The 23047-nt window shown below is 46.6% G+C and overlaps 3 protein-coding genes across 3 annotated transcripts; 1 reads left to right on the top strand and 2 right to left on the bottom strand.

Annotated features, from left to right (window-relative positions):
• Nucleotides 1–323: 323 nt before the first annotated feature.
• LOC118252202 (surfeit locus protein 1) lies at nucleotides 324–5236 on the bottom strand. Its single transcript, XM_035555231.2, has 9 exons — nucleotides 5109–5236; nucleotides 4190–4271; nucleotides 3939–4066; nucleotides 3479–3561; nucleotides 2525–2716; nucleotides 1979–2051; nucleotides 1635–1797; nucleotides 1153–1234; nucleotides 324–886 (listed from the first exon to the last, which is right to left on the bottom strand). The coding sequence occupies exons 1-9, from the start codon at nucleotides 5169–5171 to the stop codon at nucleotides 820–822; spliced, it is 933 nt and encodes a 310-aa protein (XP_035411124.1). The 5' UTR covers nucleotides 5172–5236; the 3' UTR covers nucleotides 324–819.
• An 11-nt stretch (nucleotides 5237–5247) lies between these two features.
• Nucleotides 5248–8344, top strand: SURF2 (surfeit 2). The gene is made up of 6 exons (XM_035555233.2): nucleotides 5248–5381; nucleotides 5614–5768; nucleotides 5927–6030; nucleotides 6477–6695; nucleotides 7304–7476; nucleotides 8245–8344. Exons 1-6 carry the CDS (start codon nucleotides 5307–5309, stop codon nucleotides 8326–8328), a joined length of 810 nt encoding a protein of 269 aa, XP_035411126.1. The 5' UTR covers nucleotides 5248–5306; the 3' UTR covers nucleotides 8329–8344.
• A 314-nt stretch (nucleotides 8345–8658) lies between these two features.
• On the bottom strand, nucleotides 8659–22774 carry SURF4 (surfeit 4). Its single transcript, XM_035555232.1, has 6 exons — nucleotides 22438–22774; nucleotides 14878–15064; nucleotides 13642–13718; nucleotides 12975–13018; nucleotides 11848–12034; nucleotides 8659–11559 (listed from the first exon to the last, which is right to left on the bottom strand). Exons 1-6 carry the CDS (start codon nucleotides 22483–22485, stop codon nucleotides 11293–11295), a joined length of 810 nt encoding a protein of 269 aa, XP_035411125.1. The 5' UTR covers nucleotides 22486–22774; the 3' UTR covers nucleotides 8659–11292.
• Nucleotides 22775–23047: the final 273 nt, after the last annotated feature.

The raw sequence follows: 23047 nt of genomic DNA, 5'->3' as shown, positions 1-23047 counted from the left end.
TACTGCATGGATTTTGTAAGGGCATGTTTATGCAGGGAGTTAGAGCATTTTACCTTCCAAAGCAGATCATTAAGACCTTCTCTTTAGGAGGTCTGTAATGCCTCTTGCAGTGCAACACTGGTCAGTGAAGGCGTGCCTAAGCGGTGGGGGCAAGCATCTGAACAAACTCGTATTTCTGTTCTTTCCTGACTGACCTGGTCCTGTGGCTTTCTTGGAGGCTAACAAGCTTGGCAAGGCTCCAGCCCAATCTGAGGGAGCTTCTTGTTATTTCTGCTAGCTCTCACGTTCCTGGTGCTGTTAAGATGTAAGGTACACAATGCAAGTCAAAAGAGAAACACCTGTAGGCCCTTTTATTTATACTGATGCAGCTGCAGTGCATCAGTTCTGACTTCATCCATGACTACTCAGTGCAAAGAAAGCATAAACAAAGAAATTATAAAATCCCTTGCCATCATTTGTTTGCACTGAACATGGCAAATATGGCAGTGGAGAAGAAAGTTTTGTAGCTTGTGACCAACCACTGCCCAACCCCAATAGAAAAGTAAATCCTTGAGATTTCTAGAAAGCTGATTCAAGCAGGAGACTCAACAGCCACTTCCAAGTCTGAAGTTCAATGTTTCTGATCTGCAGCCAGAATCATGGTGGTAGGAGCACAGAACTTGCATCAGCTGCTTAAAGGCTATTTGTAGCTTGATAGCTGCACAAGCTTACTGAACATGGTGTCCTGAGATTGGCTTCTTCAGGACTGATCAGGCTGCAGTCTTCTGTAAAAGTCTGGTTTTGACTGTAGTACAGGGGAGTAGTAGTTAGCCCTTCCCCTCAGAGAGGTATTTTTTGTATAAATTTTCTGTACCACAAGAATGAAGTTGCAGCACATAACCCGTACCTGTGACAAAATAAAAAACACACACTGTATTTTGAAGATTGATGACACCTCCCTAAAAGTCAGCTGCAGTTCAATAAAGAGCAGTCACTTCAAACCACCTTGCAAATATTACTTAGGTTAAATCTAGGTTTGCAGCTGAAGGGCTCACCCAGCTTCACTGATGCAGAAGCAAGAACACCAAACAAAAATTACTCCCTTGCTTTCAACAGAAAGCAGTTGAAAGCTTTACATTAAGAAAAGGTCAAACTGCTGGCTGAGTAACTTACCAAGTAACGATGTACTGCATGTGTTCGTTTCTTAGGCTCACTCTTGTCTGGCCTCCAATGGGTCCCCCTGGGACTGTGCTTTCTGTAGGTGTAAGAGCGCACGGGTCAGATCTTTAGTTTGCGTGGTGTAGAGCGGCCCTTGCTGTGAGAAACTCAGAGTGGTAAGTCACACGGATACCCTACTTCCTCCAGCCCTGGTGCTCCCAAGGTCCCAGCAAAGCCCGAGCTGTGAGGCACTCGGCCCCCGAGCACGTGGCTGCTTGTCTCAGGGCATCAACCACCACCTCCTTTCAACTGGGGCCTGCAACCGCTTCTCCTCAGAGGGTGCTGCTGCTCACCTGTGCTGGCTGGCTACCACCTTCAAAACAGTAACCTGGGAAGGTGCAATACCTCTGGAAATGCCTTGGGGAAATATCTGCCTGAACCGAAAAGGGGGAGACTGGTGTAAATTGGACATGGGGTTGGGTTCCTCCGTGACTTACTGAAATCTGCGTCAATAAAGATGGGCTCAGCACCGGTCACTTTTGCCATAGCCTCCAGGTCACGGTAGTGCCAGCGGTTCTTCTCAATGTTATTTTCAGGCACAAAAGGTTTCCGGGTTTCTGATAACCTCACTACCCCAGTGAGATCAATTTCATCTTCAATCTGAAGAAAAGTGCAGGGGAGAAAAAAGGAATCTTTCAAGAGTTATTTCACGTTTCAGCATGCTAGGTCCTGGTAGAAAAGTCACTTTTCTGGTGACTGGGGTCTGGTCATAAATCAGCAGGTTGTGCTATACAGTGGGGAGTAGAAGGTGTCATGCAAGACTTCCCTGTATCACTCTTACCTGTCCCTTCAGCCTGGTCTCTGGCTTCAACTTCTTTTTGGGCACAAATCCTCGGTTGACTAAAATCGTGACCCTAGAGAATTAAAGCAAATTCATTCTTGCTGCTGTCTACAACTAAGTACCAAAGAAAGAAACATCTGAGGGATTCCAAGGGAATTTAAATACAATCTGGAATCGAGCCTCAAGCATCTAACAGACTGAGAGGCATGCCTTTTAAGGGAGAGGGAGAACTTTATATAAATCCAGTCACTAACATCACTCTCTGCAACTACCTGAAAGGACATTGCAGCAATGAGGGTGTCAGTCTCTTTTCTCAGGTGACAAGTGATAAGACACAAGAAAACAGTCTCAAATTGCACCAGGGGAAGTTTAGAGGGGATGTTAGGAAGAATTTCTTCATGGAGAGGGTGATCGAGCATTGGAACAGGCTGCCCAGGGAAGTGATGGAGTCCCCATCCCCAGAGGTATTTAAGAAAGGTGATGATTCTACGATTCAGCTTTTCAAAACAGAAACGAGTTGTTCACAAGAACCACTGCTTAACTTACCCTAGTTCTGTGCAGTAGAAAGGAGTAATGACATTTGCTCCATTTTCTGGGTGGGATGTCAGCTGCCTGGCTTCTCTGGCTTCTCGCTCAGGGTCCACAAGTGATCGTGGCAAAATATAGAGCTCCTTGGAGTGGTCAAAATGCCCTCGGACCTTTACAGGCCTGTACTCTAATTCCTTCAACTCCATAGGGCTGCGCAGAACGAGATAAAAACAAAATCACAGCTGTGATAGGCAAAGCACATTTTGGGGATTTTACCCCTAGGACCAGCTGCCAATTAGAAGACAGACGCCTCATGGAATAAGCAGCTGACTATTTTATTACTATCACAGTGAATCAAATCAAGATGATCATGAGTATCCAAAGAGCAGTTCTCTTCCGTGGGATCTGTAACCCAATACCACTTCAATGACACACACAGCTGATCAGCAGGTGGATATACTACATGTACATCAAGCCAACAGGGAGAGCTTCTTTCCCATCCCAGGCCATGAAATTGAACAACTGAACTATTTTGACTGTTATGCTATATGGCCAAGTGACCCAAAAATTCTCTCATGTCTAACATAACCGCTCCACCCGTGGGGAAGGGCCTGCTATTGATCTAAGAATCCTTCCTGCAGGATTAATCCCTGCTCTGGAACATCACAGGCACCAGCTACCAAGCCCTCCTTCTTCAGCCTGAATTACATACCACATTCTCCCAGTGATTCAACCTTTTAACACGGCTTTAGAGTATCCCATAAGGAAGAGTTCACTTACTCTGTTATCTAAAATAAGAGAATGAACATGTTGCCTGTCTTTCTCATTTGCTTGCACATCCCAATTCCCACTGCATTCCTTCGTTTTCATGCAGTTTAGTTTAGCATGAACCCATCAGTGCAGAGACCTTATCTGATGTCCCCAGCACGCTGTCAGTGCTTGGTAGATAATAAACTATCTTGGCTTCCTTACTCTAATGTCAGAGGGATGGGCTCTGATGAAATTCTTGATGCCAGCTGTGCAATCAAATCTAATTTCCATTTTCGCCGCTGAACCTGAAAGTACATAAATACAAAAGTAACTCCCATTGGCAGAACAGAGCAATGTAATGACCCCAGCAAGCTTTCAAATCTGTTTCTTTGTCATAATTTTCTCCTCAGACCTGACCTGAAACAGCATAATTTGAGATATGAAAATGGAGGCTACTGTCTTCATTTGGGGGAAATACTTATACTGGAAGTGTGAAAAACATGAATCGCTCTTTTAAAGACTTACATTAACCTCACTAGTAGACATTCAGAAAACAGGAAAGTAAAATATCAGCAAATCTTTATCCTGCCTATGGTTTGAACTTGATTAAACAGTCAAAGATGGAAAATCCTGACAGACCTAAAGTGCTTAATTCTTGAAAAAATGAAACGTTTATTTGTACCTGCCATGTACCAAGACAGAATGTAGTCAGAGGCACAAGGAGAAGGCCCCATTTGAGTATGACGTCCTCTCCAGATGCATCAGCAGCTGTTGTAGAACTACGTGGCCTGGTGAACCTCAAGCAAACATCTGAAGAAAGCCAGAATGAGGAATTAGACATGTACAGGAGAAGAGATACTAAATTCCTGAGGAAATGTCACCTCTTGATATCAGGCTGAAAAATGACAGAGTCCCAAACAAATCCCTCCTTACCTTTAGTTTGTCGAATCTGACTGGAACCCGCTTTAGTCAGAGTATATCCAAAAAATGTTCTTCTGATCAAGCAATTTGATACCTACATGAAATAAAAAAGATCCATGGTAGCATTTCTACTTTGGAAATGTTATATCTAGATGATACCAGTTGTCCCAATGACAGCAGGGGATTTGGTTTGCTATTTGAGCAACAGCCAGTGGAACACTACAGTTACACGTTAAAAAGAAAATAAATATTTCAGTAACAGAGCAAAATAAGTGATGGTTCCCTTCCCATCTGTGCCATCAGCAAACGTACACAGACGGCGTCGTGGTTTGTTTTTTACATACATGCTGCCATGCTCAAATGGCACAAGGACAGCCTCACAGCCCAGCGTTTTGCAGTCGATTCCAGCCTTTTACCCCACTTCGCCCCGTGCCGCGGAGCCCGTCCCCACACCGGGGGTCGCACCGGGGGCCACCCACCCACCCACCGACCACCAGAAGGGCGGCGGGGTCCGTACAGCACCAAGCACCGCCGGGGCCGGGCCTCGCCTTGCCCGGTCCGGCTCCTCTCGGCGCCCCTGGGCTCCCCTCAGAGACCCCCCGGCTCCCTTCAGCGCCCTCCCCGTTCCCCTCAGCGACCCCCCAGGCTCCCCTCAGAGACCCCCCGGGCCCTCCCCGTTCCTCTCAGCACCCACTCGGCTCCCCTCAACAACCCTCGCGGTTCCCCCCGGCTCCCCTCAGCGCCCTCCCCGTTCCCCTCAGCGACCCCCCCAGGCTCCCCTCAGCGCCCCCCGGACCCTCCCCGTTCCCCTCAGCGACCCCTCCCCCCCGTTCCCCTCATTACTCCCCCGGGCCCTCAGGACTCCCCTCAGCGCCCCCCGGAGGCCCTCCCCGCTCCCCCCGTTCCCCTCAGCACCCTCCCGGCCGCCCACCGGTGCCCGCCGCTCCCCCAGCAGCCGCCGCCCGGCTCGCAGCAGCACCCCTCCCGCCGCCATGGCGGCGCCGCCTCCGGCCCGGCCCGTCCTCGTCCCCCCCGCTCTGTAATGGGAGCCACCTCCTCCCCCGGCTTGGCCGGCCCCGGAAGAGAAGCGGGCTCCCGCTTGGCAGCGCCTCTCTGTGGCGGCGCGGCCATGGCGGAGGTGCCGGAGGAGGTGCGGCTGTTCCTGAGGCAGCACCCGCTGCTCGGCGTGGCCGCGCCGGGCAAGGTGGGCAGGGCAGGACCCCGAGGGCCAGGGGGTGGTGGTGAGGAGGAGAAGGGGGTCGTGAGGGGGCAGCAGGGCGGTGAGGGGCCCGGAGCCTGGCTGCGGCCTCAGGGGTTTCTGCCGCGGGGTGAGAGGGGGAGAGATGAGGTATGGGGGCGAGGACCGGCAGGAGCTGGAGTTTTCTCCTCTCCCCAGCCCTGCGGAGCTGCCCTGACCAGCCCTTGCTTTCCGCCAGGTGAGGTGCAGGCTGACCGGCCACGAGCTGCCGTGCCGGCTGGCGGAGCTGCAGGCGTACACTGACGGCAAGAAGTACCGGCGGCTGGCGAGGACCGCCGGGGAGTTTGACTATGAGAAGTTTGAGCCCCACATAGTGCCCAGCACAAAGAACCTGTGCGTATTCTTCTTCTTGCATGTTATGCGTCGCGCTTTCTTCAGTCTCAGACCAAGTGGCTGAGCTTTAGGAAGGTCTCGAGCATTTTTAATTTTTGGGAAGCTGGGAAAGTCTTTTTAAAGTATTCCTTCCTTTGTTCCTTGCTTCTTTCTCTCAGACATCAGCTGTTCTGCAAGCTCACCCTCAGACACATCAACAAGTTTCCAGAGCACGTGCTCTGTCACGTCCAAGGGAAACGCTATCAGAGGGCCCTGAAAGCATGTAAGTTGGCTGACTCCATCTTCAGAAAAGCTACTTGTTTCCTTGAGCTGGTAAGATTCCAGTAGCTCTCTGTGAAGAGAGGGTGTAAATTTTGTCTAGATTGACGGTAATTTACTGCAGGCGCTCCTCAGCTGGGAAAGAAGAGCCCAGCTGTAGGGAGCAGTTGGTCTCTTTACCAATACTTTGAAACATCTTTACTTGAAAGGAGTGGTTCTAAAGATTCCCCCCGGAGTGGGGGTGCACATGTCCAGCAGAGACTCTGTGTTAACATCTTTCCCATCTTTAATGCTCCATGGTATCACTGTCAATTGTATGAATGTGTCTTAGAGCTGGAGCTTAACTTACTTTTGAGTTGTTTTTAATAACAAAAAGTGGAGCTGGAAATAAACAGGACGCAGGTGGCTGGGTAGCCTTGCTAAGTGCTGCTCAATCCCTTGCACCATTAGACGAGGAGTGCCAGAAGAAAGGGGTGGAATATGTCCCTGCCTGCTTGCGACAGAAGCAGCAACGGAGGCAGCACCCTGACGACCAAATGAACGGGAGCAGGCAGCCTCAGAGAGAGGAAGAATTCTGGGAGCCAAAGTCTCCCAGGACAGATGAGGATGGAGAGGGGACAGATGAGGATGGAGAGGAGACGGATGACAGCATGAGTGATCTGTACCCACGTGAGTAAGAACATCGGTACCACCTATGTCCTAAAGGGAGCTTGCCAGCTCATCTTCTCACACCTTTATTCTGCTCCTGTCTTCTGGAGACGTGACTTTCATCCAGTTTGGGGGTCTTAGGTTTGAGAAAAGCTTGCCACCACTGAACATGAAACAGTGGTTCTCACCAAGTAATACCAGAGCTGGTCACATAAGGTGCGAGGGGAGGGATACAAGATCTGCTGGGCTTTGCTTTAGGTCTCTCTGCTTGCCATGTTTTTCAGCAAGTCTCCTGCAGCCTGGCAGGAGTTGGTAAGGATGTCCCACTGACTTATGGCTGGAAGATGCTGCCTTGCCATAGGAGAGCAGAGCTGTAAGACCCCAAAACTGCCTGTGTGGCCCAGTTTCAAGAAACGGGCTAGTGAGAGCTCTAAGCTCGTTCCTAATAGAACATCAGTGTGTTTATTTCTGAAGTATTTCAGTAGTGACACATAAATGACAGGGGTTAATCCTTGGAGGCTGGAATCAGCTTGTCAAATCACCTTTGAGATGTGCTGAAAGTAAAGCTAGGGGTAGGCAGAGCCTACGTGCACAAGGAACTGATCCCAACCTAAATCTTTGTATTTTAGCTGAGCTCTTCCCTGAAAAAAGCCCAGCAGCTCCACAAAACACAGAGGCCAGCGATGACTTTGCAATAGACAGCAAAGAAGATGAGGCCAAGCTGACTGGGGAGAACGGTGTTGTGAACGGTGAGGATGGTGGAAGAACGGATGTGAACAGAGCAGCTGGCAAGAGGGGAAAGGTGGGAGTCACTTTGCTGTGTGCCGCAGTTGGGGAGTGTGAACAGGCATTCTGTCCTGTAGGTGTCTGTCTGAGCTATTCCTGTCTAAGAACCAGCAGAAGGTGTAAAGCTATTTGGGAGAATACTTTCCCTGAGTGCCAGCCACTGGCTTGCGTTCTGAGGTGTGAATTACTAGCAGGAAATGTTTATCCTGCCTGCTCTAAATGGGGATGTTACTGCCTGCATAAATATCTCATCTGTGATTGAATCCTGCTGCACAGTCGCAACAGGGAGACTGAAGTGGGTCCTGTAATCTTCCTTTCCACACACACGCACGCTATCTAAATGCTTTTGAAATCACAGGGTGATTTCAAAACTTTTTCTGCCTCCTTTGAGGAGCTGGCCACATCTTGCCTTTGGGTGTGCTTACAGGGCAACATACCCTGATCCTTCAGTGTGGGAGGCAGAAAGAAGTCACGTAAGATGGATAAAGGCTCTAAGGGAACCCTGAGAGAGGTGCTGGAGCCCTTGTAATGGTATCAAGCTGGGAAGCTCAGGCTGGGGGAAGGATAGGCTCATTTCTGTGGGGAGAGTGTCACTTTAATGGACTTTGCCTGTCAGGGATGCTAACTTGCAGAATATGGCCATAAACCATCCTGGCTAGCCCTGTGTTCACAGGGACTCAGACTGTGCTTGTTCAAGGAGCACACCTGATTTCTCTCTAAGCTATGTTGCAGACGTCTGGGTTTAATGTTTAGAAAAAAAACGATCAACTTCTTCTCTCTACAGAAACAGTCAGGCCCTTCAAGGAAAAAATTCAAGCGTTGTCATCAGAAACCCAAGAACTTCAGGAAAGCAACCAATGGCAAATAAACTTTAATGATAAAAACTGTGGCTTGAAGCCTCTTGTGTAACAATTCCAGAGGGTGCAGAAGACTGAAGTGTTTGCCCTTACACCTTGCTGCCCATTCCAGTTAACCGATACAACAGGGAGAAATAGTGGGGTGGAATTACGTTACATTCTAACCATCGCTAGCCATCCCCTGCTACCAAACCAAGAATTATTACTACAGTAGAGTGCAAGCAGACCACTGCTTGGACCTCTTTATGAAAGGATAACTTCCAGTAGATGGGAGAAAAGCACGCAAGGCTGCTAACCAGCATTTTCAGATAGCTTAAGTGTCACCAGTCATACACTCTAAGTGGATACAAAGATGCCATTGTTTTTATTTTGATTGTTTCAAAAAAAATCAAAACATTTTCAAACACAACTAAGGTACAAAATACAGCATAAAATGAGAATTTATACTTTTTTTTTCCACATAGAAAGCAAAAATATATTCAGAATTAATTCCAGAACATTTTACAGAGCCAATTGATAGCTGACATCCTGTTTCTCAGCTACTGGGGGAGGTCACTGTATTTCTGGGAGATGCACAAATACAGCAGTGTATGTAAGAAACCAGAATCTTCTACACCAGGACTCACAGTAAGTCCAGATGTTGCGCTGCTTAGAAATACGTTATAATGCCCTCCGCCTAACTGTGCCCCCTTAGTACTAAAATATTTCTGCTGCAAGGGACAGTATCAATTCCCTTCTCTGGGGTCTTTTGTTGGAAAGGGAACTCTTATTTTCACAGACAGAGGAAACTGGTTCATATTTCAGATAGTCCATCATCCAGCTCCTTAGTTAGACGGGACACAAAGAACAAGCTGAGGAAGCTAACTAAGGGCTACGTACAGAAATTGTTTTCTACCATTCAATTTATAAATACTATGAACATCAACAGCAGTTAAGATATCTGAGAATGGCTGCCTTGATGTCTAAGACAGAGGACCTGCAGTGAAGTTGAGCAAGAACATCCTGTGCTGAACATCAGGAATTGAAAGGAACAGTTTGGTTTGCTATGAAGAGACAGGCACAATTAACACTCGAGGCAAAAACCTCTCCTGCAAAATCTGTTTAGAAGAAAGCCTTCAGAGTGACCAGAAGGTAAATGCAGGCTTCCTCTCATCTACCCTGCATACTGATCAGTTTTCTTCAGCAGCAGCAGCACATCTCACTATTACATGGGCTACTTTTCCCTTGAAGATGAAATCACTAGTTTAACATTAGGCAGTGCTCTTCTATTTGCCATCAGTCCTCAGCCTAGTTTTCTCACCTAAAAAGCAACCATTTAACAGAACTGTCCAGGCTAACGTCCTTGCCAGGAAACCCTGGTAAATAGTTCCTGCTGGAGAACTTCAGCTGAATTACTTTTTGAACAAATAGTTGAGCAGCCTTCTCAAAGGGATACAACAGTGCAAGAAATCCATGTAGCGTTAGCAAGTTGGTAGGGCTCGTGCTTGCTAGAAGTCTAGAATGCTCTCATGATCTCGTGAGACAGGTTCACCTAGTTTACAGCAGAGGACAAAACACCTCCTCTGAGCAGCACTAACTAAACGTGTTCATGGCACAGAGGCTGTGGCACTGAGAGGTGAAAACAGGACCTTCCCCTCTCCTCGCTATTAAGCTGAGGAGTTCCTTCCTCTGAATATGCAAGTTACATCCCTGACTGCTTATTCACTGCACAGGCTTTGCGCTTGCATTCTTCAGCTATAACTGTTTGTAATACAGTGCTGAGAACTGGGACTGTATGCAGCACACAGCTGCCTTCCACACTCCTTCCCTGCACATCTCAAGTGTGGTCCAAGATGTCAGAGAGAAGAGTTTCACTCACTTCAACATCCCAGCTCTTCCACTGTTCAGTCAACTTGGGCTTTTGCAGCTGAGACTGACAGAAGTGAATCTAGGAAGCAAAGACTATAGTTTAGAAGACTGACTGCTCTCATTTTGCATGTACTGAGTACAGGGAAAAGGGGAATTTCCATGATTCTAGAGACACTTTCACCAGTAACCTGCAATTCAGATATGAGTTTGGAGCACATACGGATGGAAGCTGGTTTAATAGCAGAAAGGAGCTTTTATTATGGAACCTGCAGCATAACTTAGTTCCTTTTCTTGGAAATTCAGAAAGGGGCAACTCTGGGGAAAGAATGCTGAATTAACAAGTTCTTTTGGCACAGAATTTTATCAGAATCTAACATTTGCTCTCTTTGGGAGTACCTTGCCCCTTCCTTCTTGAAATATCATAAGCAATACAGAATTTCACCTCATTCCCCTCAAGAACAGAACCGTAACAAGTTAGGAAACCCTCTCCCTTTCCTTACCTAGGAGAGGATATAGCTACTTTCAGTGTTTTCTTTTTTGCCATCTATTTGGGTGCAGGAAAGACCTCCCCCCCTGCTTTTTTTTTTTTAAATAGAGTTACAGGCCCTCTGAGCAGCGAAGTGAGTGAGTTCTTTTGATGCTGCTTTCCACCTTGATAAGCAATGCTATAACCAGCAGTGGAACTCCTTATACACAAGACAGAGTTCTGATGAGGGTGAGAAAGGGGATCCACTTTTTCAGTTATAGCTAAAACCCAACAGCACACCACAGCTGTGTCATTTATCTGCTCACAGTACTTCAAATTTTAAAACACTGCTGACATTAGAGACAGCAACCGTTCTATTGCAACTCAGTGAAGCCTCAGCAAAATGCAGGTTCATTGGGTTAGTTCCAAATCTATAGTTAGAACGATAAGCCTAGGCAACATTCCTTGAAGAAATAGGGTTTTATCTATTGTATTACTGGTGCCACTGTAAATCAAATTCAAAACATCTGTGCCTTTAATAGGAAGGGGACATGTATGTGTAGAATGCTGGCAGTTTTTGTTGAATCCATACTTTGAATCCATATTTTGAGAATCAGTTCTGGACTTAATATGTTATGTCCCAAAAGTGTTGCTACTCCTGTTACCACTCTTTCTTTTTCTCATCCATGGAGACTCCGCCAGGACCCAGTGCAACCACGAGGAGGAGCCCTCCAATTACAGACATGGTCTGGAAGAAATCGTATTTGAGGAAGTCGTGCATGGGCTTGTAGGCTGGAATGGTCCAGAAGGCATTGAAGTAGATGTTTATGCCGAAGAGCCAGATGACTAGAGTCAAGGCAGCCAGCTTAGTCTTGAAGCCAATTGCCACCAAGATAATCAGGGCGGTGCCCACAATGTTCTGCAGAATCTGCAGGGAGGAAGAAAAAAGTAAAAAACCAACAAAACACCAAAAACACCCCACCAACAAACCAAATAAGCTTACATGTGGTTCTTAAATGGACACACAGACAACAGATTGTCAGTAAACAGTTAAGTTCATCAGAACAAGTTGTCAGATGATTTAACAACTTTTTAAGATATCAATTCAACTAAAAAGAAGACAAATGAGCAGCAATGAGTACGCCCTACAGCCGACCCGGGAGTTGATACTGTATTTCAGTTCCTTAACCCACGCTTTTCTACTCAAGATACTTACAGAAAAGAAGTTCATATCAAAATGCAGCAGTGTCATGAACATGAGGACCAGCAGCACACGGCCCCCAAGCTGCATGTACTGTTTAGGAGAGCTTTCCCGCATGGTGGGGACACCAGCGAACATGCTCTTCCCCTCTGAGCGTGACTCAGCCAAAAGCAGCAGCAAGCCTCCCCCAAGGGCAAGGTTCCTATGGAAAGACAGAAATAGAAGATTAGTTCAAATGATAGCTTTAAAAAAAACTACACACTTAGTCCTACCTGACAATTTCAGCTCAGTAAGAGTCTGCATGTTAGCGAGAAGTGACCTCCTCTGTACCTTGCACTGTCTGCATTAGAATTCACAGCTGAAACAGCAGCACTGTACACAACGCTGGTTTACACAAGTCTGTGTAGACACATGCAGCCTGCCAGAGCAGTCTGGCACCCGCAGCTCAGACAGTTGCTTAGCATCTGTTACATCATGAATTTTGTCGCACTGAAGTTATTCTGTACCTCTGCTTTAGCCATATGTGCCAAACTAGTCCAGAGGTTGCTTTGAGAAAACAGACCAGCGGTACTGCTAGAAGTTACACATTTACAGGGTTGTAGTAAGCCCAGAGTACAGATCTTGCACTGCCCCCTGCCCTCCCCTCAGAGGAGAGGGGTAAAAAGGTAACACAGCCACTTGGGATTTGACAAGGAAGTTCATTTTCAGTAGCCCCATCCTCTACTGCAGAAAGGTGATAGAGATTTAAATCCCAGAAACCATTCCAATATCTAAACATTTCAGTTTCCTCAGAAAATGGTTTCAGTCACACATAAACACAGTTGCTATTTTAACCATTTAGGAAATAACAGCAACTCACTGATCCAATCCAGACAGCTGCTCCTGAGCTCTCATCAAGGAGAGAAGTAGCAGAAGCACTTAGATCTTAGTGGGTTAGGATTAGTCTTTTCCTTCTACAGTACTGAACCTGCTGTCTGTGGTTTAACTCACTGTACTTTTTTTAAGGTGCTCTGATATTTAATATAAGTGCATCATTGGCAAAACTTTCTAGTAAATACTCTGTACAAAGATAACTTCCCTCTGTAAGGGGGGGGGCTATGACAGATAAAAGCTTTTGTTTTGTAAAAACGATGTAGGCATACCTCATCAAGAACTTCAGGTCCCATAGAATGCTATATGCAATAGTCTAGGCAAAGAACAGGAGAAGTTAATCAACACTGTGCAAGTTGTAATGAAGCTCAGAATGTTACAATCTCAAACCTCACTATCCATAGCAGAAGTCAATTACAAGTACATTATACTGAAAGAAACGAGCTAAGTTACACCAGCATGGTCCTATGAGTCAGTGTAAAACAGGGAACAGAAGCCAGAATTTCCCTTGTGTTTCAGCCCCCACAAAAACGCATCTGTTTTAGACAGGAAGTATTCTATTTAGTCAGGCTTCTTTGTGATGGGGACAGGAAGAGGCTTTCAGAGGAGTCCCCAGGCTTTGGCCTCCAGCACACAGCTATAAGCCCCACGTTTGGCATGTTACTGACATACAGGTAAATTGCAAGTTACTTCTGCTAAATTCATCAAGGTCAAATAGCGACTCATCATCTCCAGCTGACTAACTGCAATTACATCCGAGGATCTATCAGGCACATCAGAAGAACAGAAACAGCAAAATAGCTCAATGTCATTGAGGACTGGCATTAGGCCAGGGCAGAAAGAAATACTGGGTATTTAAATATGCTGGTCATACCGGGGCTAAGACAGAAAAGATTTGAAAGACATGGTTTAGAAGGTCTGAAGACTTAAGCCTCCTACCTGTAACGCTATAATTCCAAACAGTCCAAAGCAGGCATATTGCACAAAGTTCCTACTCAGCACCAGGATACAGCCGCCTGAGTTGGGGAAATTGAACACAGTTACACTTCTGGCTTGCACAGGAAGAGATGCTGCAGGAATTGTAACTTGTTTTGAACTGAGCGGAATGAGATTTCTCTCAACTGTGCTACAGAGAGTCAGGCAGGAAATTTTAATGGCACACCGGCACAAATCAGTTTGGGAACTGAGAAGTTCTAGTACATGTTTGAGAAAGTTTTTAATTCCAGAAGTCTCTCTTATTTCACAAGGAGTAAGCATACACTGAATGTAGTCCCTAGCACACAGCACCGTAGAGTAGCTGTCAGCGTTAAAGTATTACAAGAAGTTGGAAAGAAACTCAACTAATCATGGGGGGATGTTTTGTGGTGTTTTTTTTTTTTTTTAATATTTTATTAGTGATAAACTGTTAGGGCAAACATGCTGCACTCCCTTTCCTTGAAAGCTTTTGTTTTAGATCCTTCCTCAAGTGTTCCATCAAGAACCACTAACCGCCCTTGCCACTTGGGCATGAGGACTGGTAATTACATTAAATTAAGCTGTCTCTCTACGCAAGAGATACAAAAGTAAAAGCTAAACCCAGCCACAAGATACGAAGTTTGCAGAACAATCAAGAACAATAGATTTGGGACTTAGTACAATTTTACCTCTCCATTTTTGACACTCTAACTTCACTTAGCACTTACACTGGGATTATTTTGATTCCTGGGCTTTGACTCGCTCTGAAACAAACACCTCTCTTGTGGCTGCAGCGTACCAATTGCAGGGGAAAACTCTGCCATTGCGATTAATCACCATAAAAACAGCAGGCTGAGAAAGTCTTAGCTCTGCCCCATTTAAAAAGAGTATGAGTATTTTATTTAGAGAACTTAGTGGTTGTGGGTATTTATATGTATGTACAGAACTGAAAACAGGCTGCCCTAATGGACTCCCGGCATCTCTGACTCAGGGTGTCACCAGAAGTTCTCAAGGGCTATTTCCAAGAGAGACCGAGGCAGGTCAATTAGGAGTTCTTTTCATTCAGCCCACATAGCGCTATCAGTTCGAAGCTATCAACGGCTATTGAGAAATCAGTGAGGCATCCCGTGCTTACATGATTCACAGTGCTTACATGAGCCAGGGGTGGCAGACACACTGGAGTGCTCTGGCATCCACCTTAACAGCCTTAGAGCCACTTACTCAGCTGTCCGAAGAGATTTATGAACACAAAGATGGAGGCCAGGAAATAGCCACAGTTCCACGTCCCATCAATGTAATCCCTCTGTTCACTCCACTGGAACCACATGCGGATGCCATCCTCCAGGAAGGTGCTGATCAGGCACAGGCGGGCCACGTGGGGGAGGTACTGCTTCGTCACCCTCAGGAACTACAGGGGCAGAGCAGCACAGTTAGCAGGGAAGGCAGGACAGAGGGCAAGGGGGAACTCAAGGCAGAAGAGATCCATGCACTCCACAGACTGAGGTCACCAGCTCTCATGCACGCAGGGTCAACAACATCTACAGAGAAACAAGGATTTAACGAAGTTCTCCTCCGTTCCAGTTGAGGAACACGTGGGAGAGGTGGGGAAAGCCAGTTTTCATGCTCTACCTGGAGAGCTTATTGGACAAGGACTCGGAAAGCAGAATCCTGCAGCACCTTTCTGTGTAACAGGAACTGTGTTTTGATGGAGCTCTTACTAGATGAAGGCTGACCTTGGTTTTAGTTTGTCTCAGTTTCATGTTACAGCTCAACTGATCCGTCAGATAGCCGGGAGCTGAAAGGGCAATCCTACTCCCACCCACATGCTCAGGCACTCAACACCCTGTAACAAACTGATTCAGGGAGTGAGGCTGACAGAAGGTTAACTCTACAAAGATTAAAAAACTTTAATAAGCTTTCTGACAAGCTAGTTCCTTCCAGCAGCTCCTAAAAGCACCAGTGCAAGGCGTGTGTCTGTGTGCAGAACCTCACTTTTGAGCAACAGCTATTAGCTCAGTGCAGCTGGTACACGAAATTGCACCTTGTGTACACACAGTTCCTACTTTCATTAAAAACAGCCTCCTGTGCAGAAATAAATTAGGCATTTACATATTCTATTCAATACAGTAGTTAAGAAGTTACATTGTAGAACAAATGCTGTGCCTTAGTTCTTGGGTGTGCAAGTTGCATCTGGTTGCCCCACACTGTCACTCCGCACTCACCGGTCAGCTCGCTCTGCGGTTACACTAACTCTAAAGGGACAAAAACAGCATTGCCAAGTAGCGGCCGGACTAGCACACCCTGTAGGACTGAGGGGTGCACAGGCAGACCTACCAGATCTGCATTATAGCAAGTGCTCAACTCTGCCAGTCTCCTGAATGGCACTGGTTATTATTTAACGGGAACTCCCTCCCTCTAGGATTTGCGTTGCCGCAGAGTGGCCCACCACGCACGCTGCTTTGGCTTAGCCAGATCACCAGGAAGCCACATTTAGAGCCAGTGGGAGCTGCTGCGTAGGCAAGTGCAATCTACTAAGCAACAAACGAATTTAATCTAAAACTTTAGAAGGTTAAACAGCAGGGTTCTACCATCTAACAACAACAGGAGTTTAGGCAGGCTGACACTTGTAGAAGTAAATGCCCACGTTACAAGCCTTCATGCAGCACTGCCCGACTTCGCTTCTCCTAATTCTAAAGGAGGGATATCTGCAGCCAGTTAATAAAACCCCACTATCCCACACAGAGTTCATTGTGCTGTAAAGCGCAGTTTCATACAGTTTTTGTGATATTAGATATTTCAACATGTAAAGGGGGGGTGGGAAAAGCCACTTGAGCACAGGCATTTGCCAGACAAGGCTGAACAACATCAAAACAAACCATCAGAAACACCACAAACTTTCTTTCATAACTCATTCTTTCTGTCCTTTGGGTTAGACAATACAGCTAACAAGCTTATTTCTGGGCTTTTTTTTTTTTGTGGCTCTGAAAGTGTTCACTATATAGAGGAGTATAGGGAAGGGACACTAAAGCCACTTCTGAAAGCGTTTTCTTGTCACAGTCATCAGCAAGTACTAAAGGCTGTTTCAAATCCTATGCAAATGAAAAGCTTTGCTTACTGTGTAACTGAAGATTATCACAAGAAAAAAAACGTGGCAAACATGCTTAACAGTTAATAGCAGAACAAACCACACCAGTTGCACTGCATGCATGCAGAGTCTAAGGGTCAAGATTCAAGTCAATCAAGTGCATATTAAGTGCAGCTGTACTCTGACTCAGGGCTGCCACTTCAGGCTTTTTAAAACCCTGTTAAGAGTTGGATGAGTGACTCAGAAGAAAATTTGTGATCTTTGTCACTGAAGGAGATACGTATCCCGTTTTACAGCTTTCTTTCCTCCCTTACTTCACTGTGTTTGGACAGCTTGAGGCAAGGAATGCTACAGATAGTTTGGAAATAGTACAGAAAAGTAAGAGAGGTAATAGTCTGCCCTGCCAAGATGTGGAACAGGCTACTTTGGTCTAGACAGGTGAAGGACAGAGAGGAAATGCAAGAGGACAGGGGCTGAGCATCTGTAGGGAAAAGTAAAAAAAAAAGACACTGCTGCAGAAAGCCAGAAAAAAGCAGCAAGCATTACAGATGATATCTACTTCCAAGCCTCATCTCTGTGGCTTTTGAAGATGAGATCAGCTTACATGACCCACTTCCCTTTTCCTGAAAGGAAGGGGCTGCCAACAGTCTAGGTGAGGAGCCAAAAAAGGCATTTAACATTTACCTGTTCTCAGGGCTTACAGAGGGAATGTAATGCCATCTATTAAACATGTGTGAGCATCCAATCAGCTGGCGACAAGTCAGAACGACCGAGGCCTACGGCAGCTGCAGTGCTCAGCAACCTTATCGGGACACAGACCGGCTCTGGACATCCATAACTCACGTAGCTGCCTTTGTTTAGCTACACACAAGTCAAAACCTTTAAGCATCAGCAAGCTTAAAGCAAGTCAGCTTCAGAAACTGACCGCGTGAACAAGAAAAGACCAAAAGACACTGGTCAGGGATCAGAAAGAGAGGAAGCAAACGGTTACACAATAACAAGAACATAGACACCAAACGATTTTTGAGGTTAAGGAATTTAGGTACTAAATCACCCAAATAATTCAGGCTTAGGGCAGTGTAACCGAAAAGAAACAGGAGGTCCCTGGAAGTGGGACTGAACTGACAGGATCAGAACTGCTGCTTCAGTCCCTACACATCATCAGCAACGTTTGGCTCGAAACATTGCACTTTGAGCCTACTTCCTACAGTTGTGATTCACAGGGGTAAAAGCAGCATATACGTGAAACTCTGCAGCGGGTAGCTGCAGCCAGTAAACATACCCAACTAACCCATGGGACTCAAAGTGCACGCCCTGCTACGCGCGGTGCACTTAAGCCCAAAATGAAGCGTGGAGATGGACGGAGGCGACCGTGTTAAACTCATGACGTGAAGTAACCACACAGCTTATTCTGTTCTGGGCTCTGCATCACTTCTTGGCGCATACTGCCTCCTCGCAAGAGGAAAAGGTAACAAAATACCAAAGTAAAACTATCTGAAAGAAGAACAGCTGGTTCTGCACTGGCGGTCAAGTCATTAACATGCACCAGAGGGGCTTTGCGTTGCCACTTCCCCTCTAATGGGATTAGGAGGGCAAAGATAGATTTAAATGCTCCTCTTAGTTTAATAAACAAAGATGCACAAGAAGATCCAGGGATTCCTAAATAGCCTCTGCTCAGAATCTTTCTTGAAGAGTAGTCTTGAAATATTCAAACCTAGAAAAGAGGTCCACCCAAAGAGACAGGATGAAGTGATCCTGTTTCGACTCTAACAATTTCTAAAATATCCCACCTACAACAGTCCCGAATTTGTAAGGAACTCGGCCCATTTTGATGGAAGTGCACATCACAGCGCAGCTACAGACACTGCCCAAGTTGGGACATTTCACTGTCACCTAGGTGTGTTCTAAACAGGACACAAACACACGCACTGGGGAGGTAGGGCTGCATGCACAAGCTCCTTTTCCTCCAGATTTCATTTATGAACGTGATCTTACCAAACTCAGAAGTACTCTGAAGATTAGAATCACAGAATGCTTTGGGTTGGAAGGGACCTTACAAATTAAATAATTCCACCCCCCTGCCATGGGCAAGGCCACCTCCCACCAGACCAGGTTGCCCGAAGCCCCATCCAACCTGGCTTTAAACACTTCCAGGCATGAGGCATCCACAGCTTCTCTGGTCGTTAAGACTGGGCCAAAGTCCATACAGAGAAGCCTTTTTCCTCATGCGTGTATGTTCCTGAATCAGTGAAATTATGATCATAGTAATGAACAGCTGTCTGCTAAAATACACAGAAAACTCTTCCGCAGAACTTTGTGTGTTTAGAGCCTCCGATAAGGTTCTGTTTGAAGTACCCAGCTTTTATTTGGTTAAGGGATTGCTTTGCTCTTGGAAGAGCAGAGCGCTAGCAGACACCAGTGGTTCTGTGGAGCAGGATGCTCAAATCCTCTGGCCAAGAGCTAATTTTTACTTTTGCCAGCCTATATATATATATCTCTATATATCTATATCTATCTATCTATCTCCACCTAAGGAGAACCCACCTAATGACCACAAGGACAGCAGCACCCATCACACCACGCTAATTGATGCCTGCAAGTTGTCTGTGTAACCTCAATACTGAGAGCAAGGCTCTCCTGATTATTTCAAGAAGAAATAAAAGAGAGCTCTGACTCCCCAGAACATTTCTGACAGTCCCGATCAGGTTTTTAATTGCAATAAGATTTCTCACAAGAACACTTTTCACTTCTAAATCATGCTTTACAAAAATTCCCTTTTCCAAAAGACTATTCAATCAAATCTTTAGAATGGGATTTCTTCGTCACATATTGCATTTCGCTATCGCTCTTCATGGTAAGAGTCTTTCCCAGCCTAAGAGGAATAAGCTGTATTTGGTTTATAACGATTCAGGACCACGTATTGACATGACTTTAAGCTAGAGTTTCCAAATTCAGTTCCTTAATATTAAACACAAAGGTCAGGCTAGAAATGAAATGTTTTCTTCTCCCTTCTGTTATCTGCAAAATAGGATACAGAGATGTTAGAATTGGCTTAACAACATGCACCAGCATTTATGTTGGAAAAATTAAGTAAAACCCCCAGCATCTGGTTTTTTCCCTTACAATCCTTTCACTGCAGTACAAAGACTCAATGTCTCATTGCATTTTTGGCCATTTTTTTAGAATGGCAGAAATACCAGGCACCCACATTCCTAAAGATTACAGACATCAGAGAAGTTGCTTGAGATTTGCTCCCTCTTATGGGGATTACAGAAGAGAGACAACCAGTTCTCTAACTTAAACAACCACTACAGCCCTAGATACAGCTATTTTCAGTACAATAATGTCAGCGGGATATCATGACTGCACTGAAGAGCTTAACATGTAATATTTTAGCAAGGATCACTAGATAACGTGTCTAACCTCTAGGTATAGAAGATATTTAATTGATAATATTGAGCTGGCATTATGGGAGAGTGTTTAAAAACAAAACACAAAGCAAGTAGTGGGGCATCATTCTGAACCAAGATCATTATCTCTTTGCACTGTACATCACCCACATTTTTAAAGAACTTAGCAGCTTTTTCCACCCCTTTTAACATATAATAAGCTGCCTCCTCCCAAACCTGCAAGACCACCCCACAACATCCTTCGCTGCAATCCTCAGGAACTGCCAACAGCAGCTCAGAGAGCAGAGCAGCTCCCCAGCCCTACTGCGCACCTGCAAGCTCCAAACAGATGCTATAGCCCAGCTAAATTACCGGCTAGTTTTCACCACAAGTGATCTCACCACCTTGGTGTCACCCCCAGTCCTGTACTCCAACCATTCCCTTGCACCAGGGCTGGTGCCCATTTGACCGGAACAATGAGAGAAGTGAACCAACAGCAAATTAACCTTCACATTCTCTCGACCACTTCAGCTTCCCAGTCTGGTGATAGGTGAGTGCTTGTGTGAGAGAAGGAAAGTGGAACATAGCTTTGGGAAAAGCAGAACAACCCCTGTCAGTCACAGCCAGCTGTCAGGCACGCTTCGCTGCCCTGTAAGGCCAGGTCCTGGTGCACTAGTTCACTGTACTGGATAGTTCACCTGTGGATTAATAGCCACTCATTACTACCTCATGGGAGACTTAATATATTTCCCCACAGGGCTTTTATGTTACAGAAAGCAAGACTTTTCAGGTCTTGAATACTAGCACAAGGAATGGAGAAGGCAAGGTGACCAACGAGAACACGTTCAGGTCACGTAACAGTAGTTGTCCAGCTTCACCACCTCCAACTTCATCAAGGGGAGTTCCAGTTCTACTTCAGTCCAGATGTTCTAAGTGTTTTTTTATCTGATGTGAACCAAATTTTCATGATGCTAAAGGTTAACTTCACAATATATACCAAGGGTAATTGTTTGGTAAGTCCCTCTACTCCTACACTGGTGCGATACTGAGTTTTAGCAACAGACACAGCACTGAAAGCATCTGATTGAGCAAGGAGGCTGCCATTTGGAGCCAGAATTATCTGAGGAGTATCTTAGTTGCTTGAAGAGCCATAGAAGTTGTTTTGCAATCTGATGAATAAGTGTATGCAAATACCCCAAATTCTGTGACTAAGGTAAAGACACATCTTTAAATAGTATGTGGTCAAGCACAAATAAACTTGTGCACTTAAAACTCATCTCATGAGGAAGCAAACTGCATTTTGCTGGACAAAAGAGCTTTCATTACTATGGAAAAAAAGGGTTTTTAGAGACATCTAGAAATAGTCACACAGGAATAAATAGAGGGGAGTTATAAAAAGGTCAGGACAAACAGTGTATTTTTTGGCAAGTGACTTGAACACTGTATTGATAGCTTAGTTTCTCATTTAAAGTGAGAGAGGACAACAAAAGTGATCAGGACACTCCTTCAATTGATTTCTACCACATGCCACAAGAAGCTGTGGCTCTAAAACAAGTCGCCCACCTGGGAGCAGGCAGGAAGCACCGAACGGGTTTTCCCAGTGAAATGTGCAGCGGCAGCACAGCCCCCTCAGAGCCAAGTGTTGCTGTGCATCATGCCACTCGCTCTGCTTCAGGAGTTGAAATGGCAAAACCAGGCAGAATACGGTTCTTCTGAAGAACTTGATAAAGTATGATTAGATGTTACCTCCGGTTTTCAACGATATGAGTCACCATGACAATGAAGATCTTTCTAACACCACCATCACCAGATGAACTACTTATAATCACAATATTCCTGCTCTGATACGTAACCATAATGCATTATAAGCTTTCGTTTCACAGCAAAACCCACAACGGCCTCTACCAAAATAACCACATAGAGAGCTAAAACAGCCCCAGCTTGTTTGCTCTCCTTTTGCCCCGATTTTAAGCACACCCCTCCGGTGCTGGCAGGCCTCTTCCACCTCAGGCCTGGGCTTCCCACAGGAAGGGCCGGGCCTTTTTCCCCCCCTCTCTGCCCCCCACCCTGGCCTCCCTCAGCCCCCCCACCCCCTTACCACAGCCCCCCGGCCAGTGGGCGAGGAGACGAGCAGGGCTCACGCCCTTTTTCCCCTCTCCCCTCACCACGAAGCCCCCAGCCCCTCAGGGAGCCCCCCCCCCAGGGCCCAGCCGTGCCTCAGAAACCCAGAGGGGACAGGGCCCACCCCGGCCGCCATCTCCGGGCCCGGCCTCTCCCTGAGGGCGCACACAAAGGCCCCCCCCCCACCTGGTCCGCGAAGTCCTCGGCGGTGCTCATGATGTCGTTCTGGCCCATGGCGGCGGAGGAAGGCGGGCAGGGGCCGGTTGCTACGCGCCTGGGGGCCCGGCCTGGCAGAGGGGGGGAAGCGGGGCTGAGGGGGGGGGGAAGCTGAGGGCCGGGCCCGGCCGCACCGCGCCGCTCGGCTGCTGCTGCTGCTGCTGCTGCCACGTAGGCCAGCCCTTAAAGGCGCCGCGCGGGCGGCAGCCCCGGCGCACGCTGGGCGAATGGGAGAGGGCGGCCGGAGGGGCCCCGCCCTTCCCGTGCCGCGCGGGCTTAAAGGGGCCGCGCCCGGGCGCTGAGGGGCGAGCTCTCGGGGTTGGGTTTGGGTTAAAAATGGGATTTTTTTTTTTATTTTTTTTTATTTGGTCCTAAAGCACGGATGAGTCTGGGCTGTGTCTGCCCTCGCCTCAGGGGTGTGTGCCCCGCCGGTAGTGAGGCCGTACCAAGTCCCATCGCATCCCCCAGTGCTGCTGCATACCCTTGCTGCTGCTTCCCTGGCACCGATTTTTTTTCGTATTTTTTAATTTTTTTCCCCTGTTTTAACCGAAATCCCCCATCCAGAAAACGGTGGGGGCGG

This window comes from Cygnus atratus, chromosome 19 (assembly GCF_013377495.2).
Source record: "Cygnus atratus isolate AKBS03 ecotype Queensland, Australia chromosome 19, CAtr_DNAZoo_HiC_assembly, whole genome shotgun sequence".
NCBI classification, from domain to species: Eukaryota; Metazoa; Chordata; class Aves; order Anseriformes; family Anatidae; genus Cygnus; species Cygnus atratus.
The sequence above is the reverse complement of the archived record's forward strand: the minus strand, read 5'-3'. Positions and strand labels throughout refer to the sequence as shown.

What these genes read in the sequence shown, in the direction of transcription:
- LOC118252202 (XM_035555231.2), bottom strand. Translation starts at nt 5,171, where the DNA reads ATGGCGGCGGGAGGGGTGCTGCTGCGAGCCGGGCGGCGGCTGCTGGGG. An exon ending in AGACCAGGCTGAAGGGACAG is followed by an intron (nt 1,798 to 1,978) that starts GTAAGAGTGATA and finishes ACTTTTCTTCAG; the next exon opens with ATTGAAGATGAAATTGATCT. An exon ending in ATGCAGTACATCGTTACTTG is followed by an intron (nt 887 to 1,152) that starts GTAAGTTACTCA and finishes ATTTTGTCACAG; the next exon opens with GTACGGGTTATGTGCTGCAA.
- SURF2 (XM_035555233.2), top strand. Translation starts at nt 5,307, where the DNA reads ATGGCGGAGGTGCCGGAGGAGGTGCGGCTGTTCCTGAGGCAGCACCCG. An exon ending in GTGCCCAGCACAAAGAACCT is followed by an intron (nt 5,769 to 5,926) that starts GTGCGTATTCTT and finishes TCTTTCTCTCAG; the next exon opens with ACATCAGCTGTTCTGCAAGC. An exon ending in TCAGAGGGCCCTGAAAGCAT is followed by an intron (nt 6,031 to 6,476) that starts GTAAGTTGGCTG and finishes TTGCACCATTAG; the next exon opens with ACGAGGAGTGCCAGAAGAAA.
- SURF4 (XM_035555232.1), bottom strand. Translation starts at nt 22,485, where the DNA reads ATGGGCCAGAACGACATCATGAGCACCGCCGAGGACTTCGCGGACCAG. An exon ending in TTGGAATTATAGCGTTACAG is followed by an intron (nt 13,019 to 13,641) that starts GTAGGAGGCTTA and finishes TTCTTTGCCTAG; the next exon opens with ACTATTGCATATAGCATTCT. An exon ending in TTGATATGAACTTCTTTTCT is followed by an intron (nt 11,560 to 11,847) that starts GTAAGTATCTTG and finishes TCCTCCCTGCAG; the next exon opens with ATTCTGCAGAACATTGTGGG.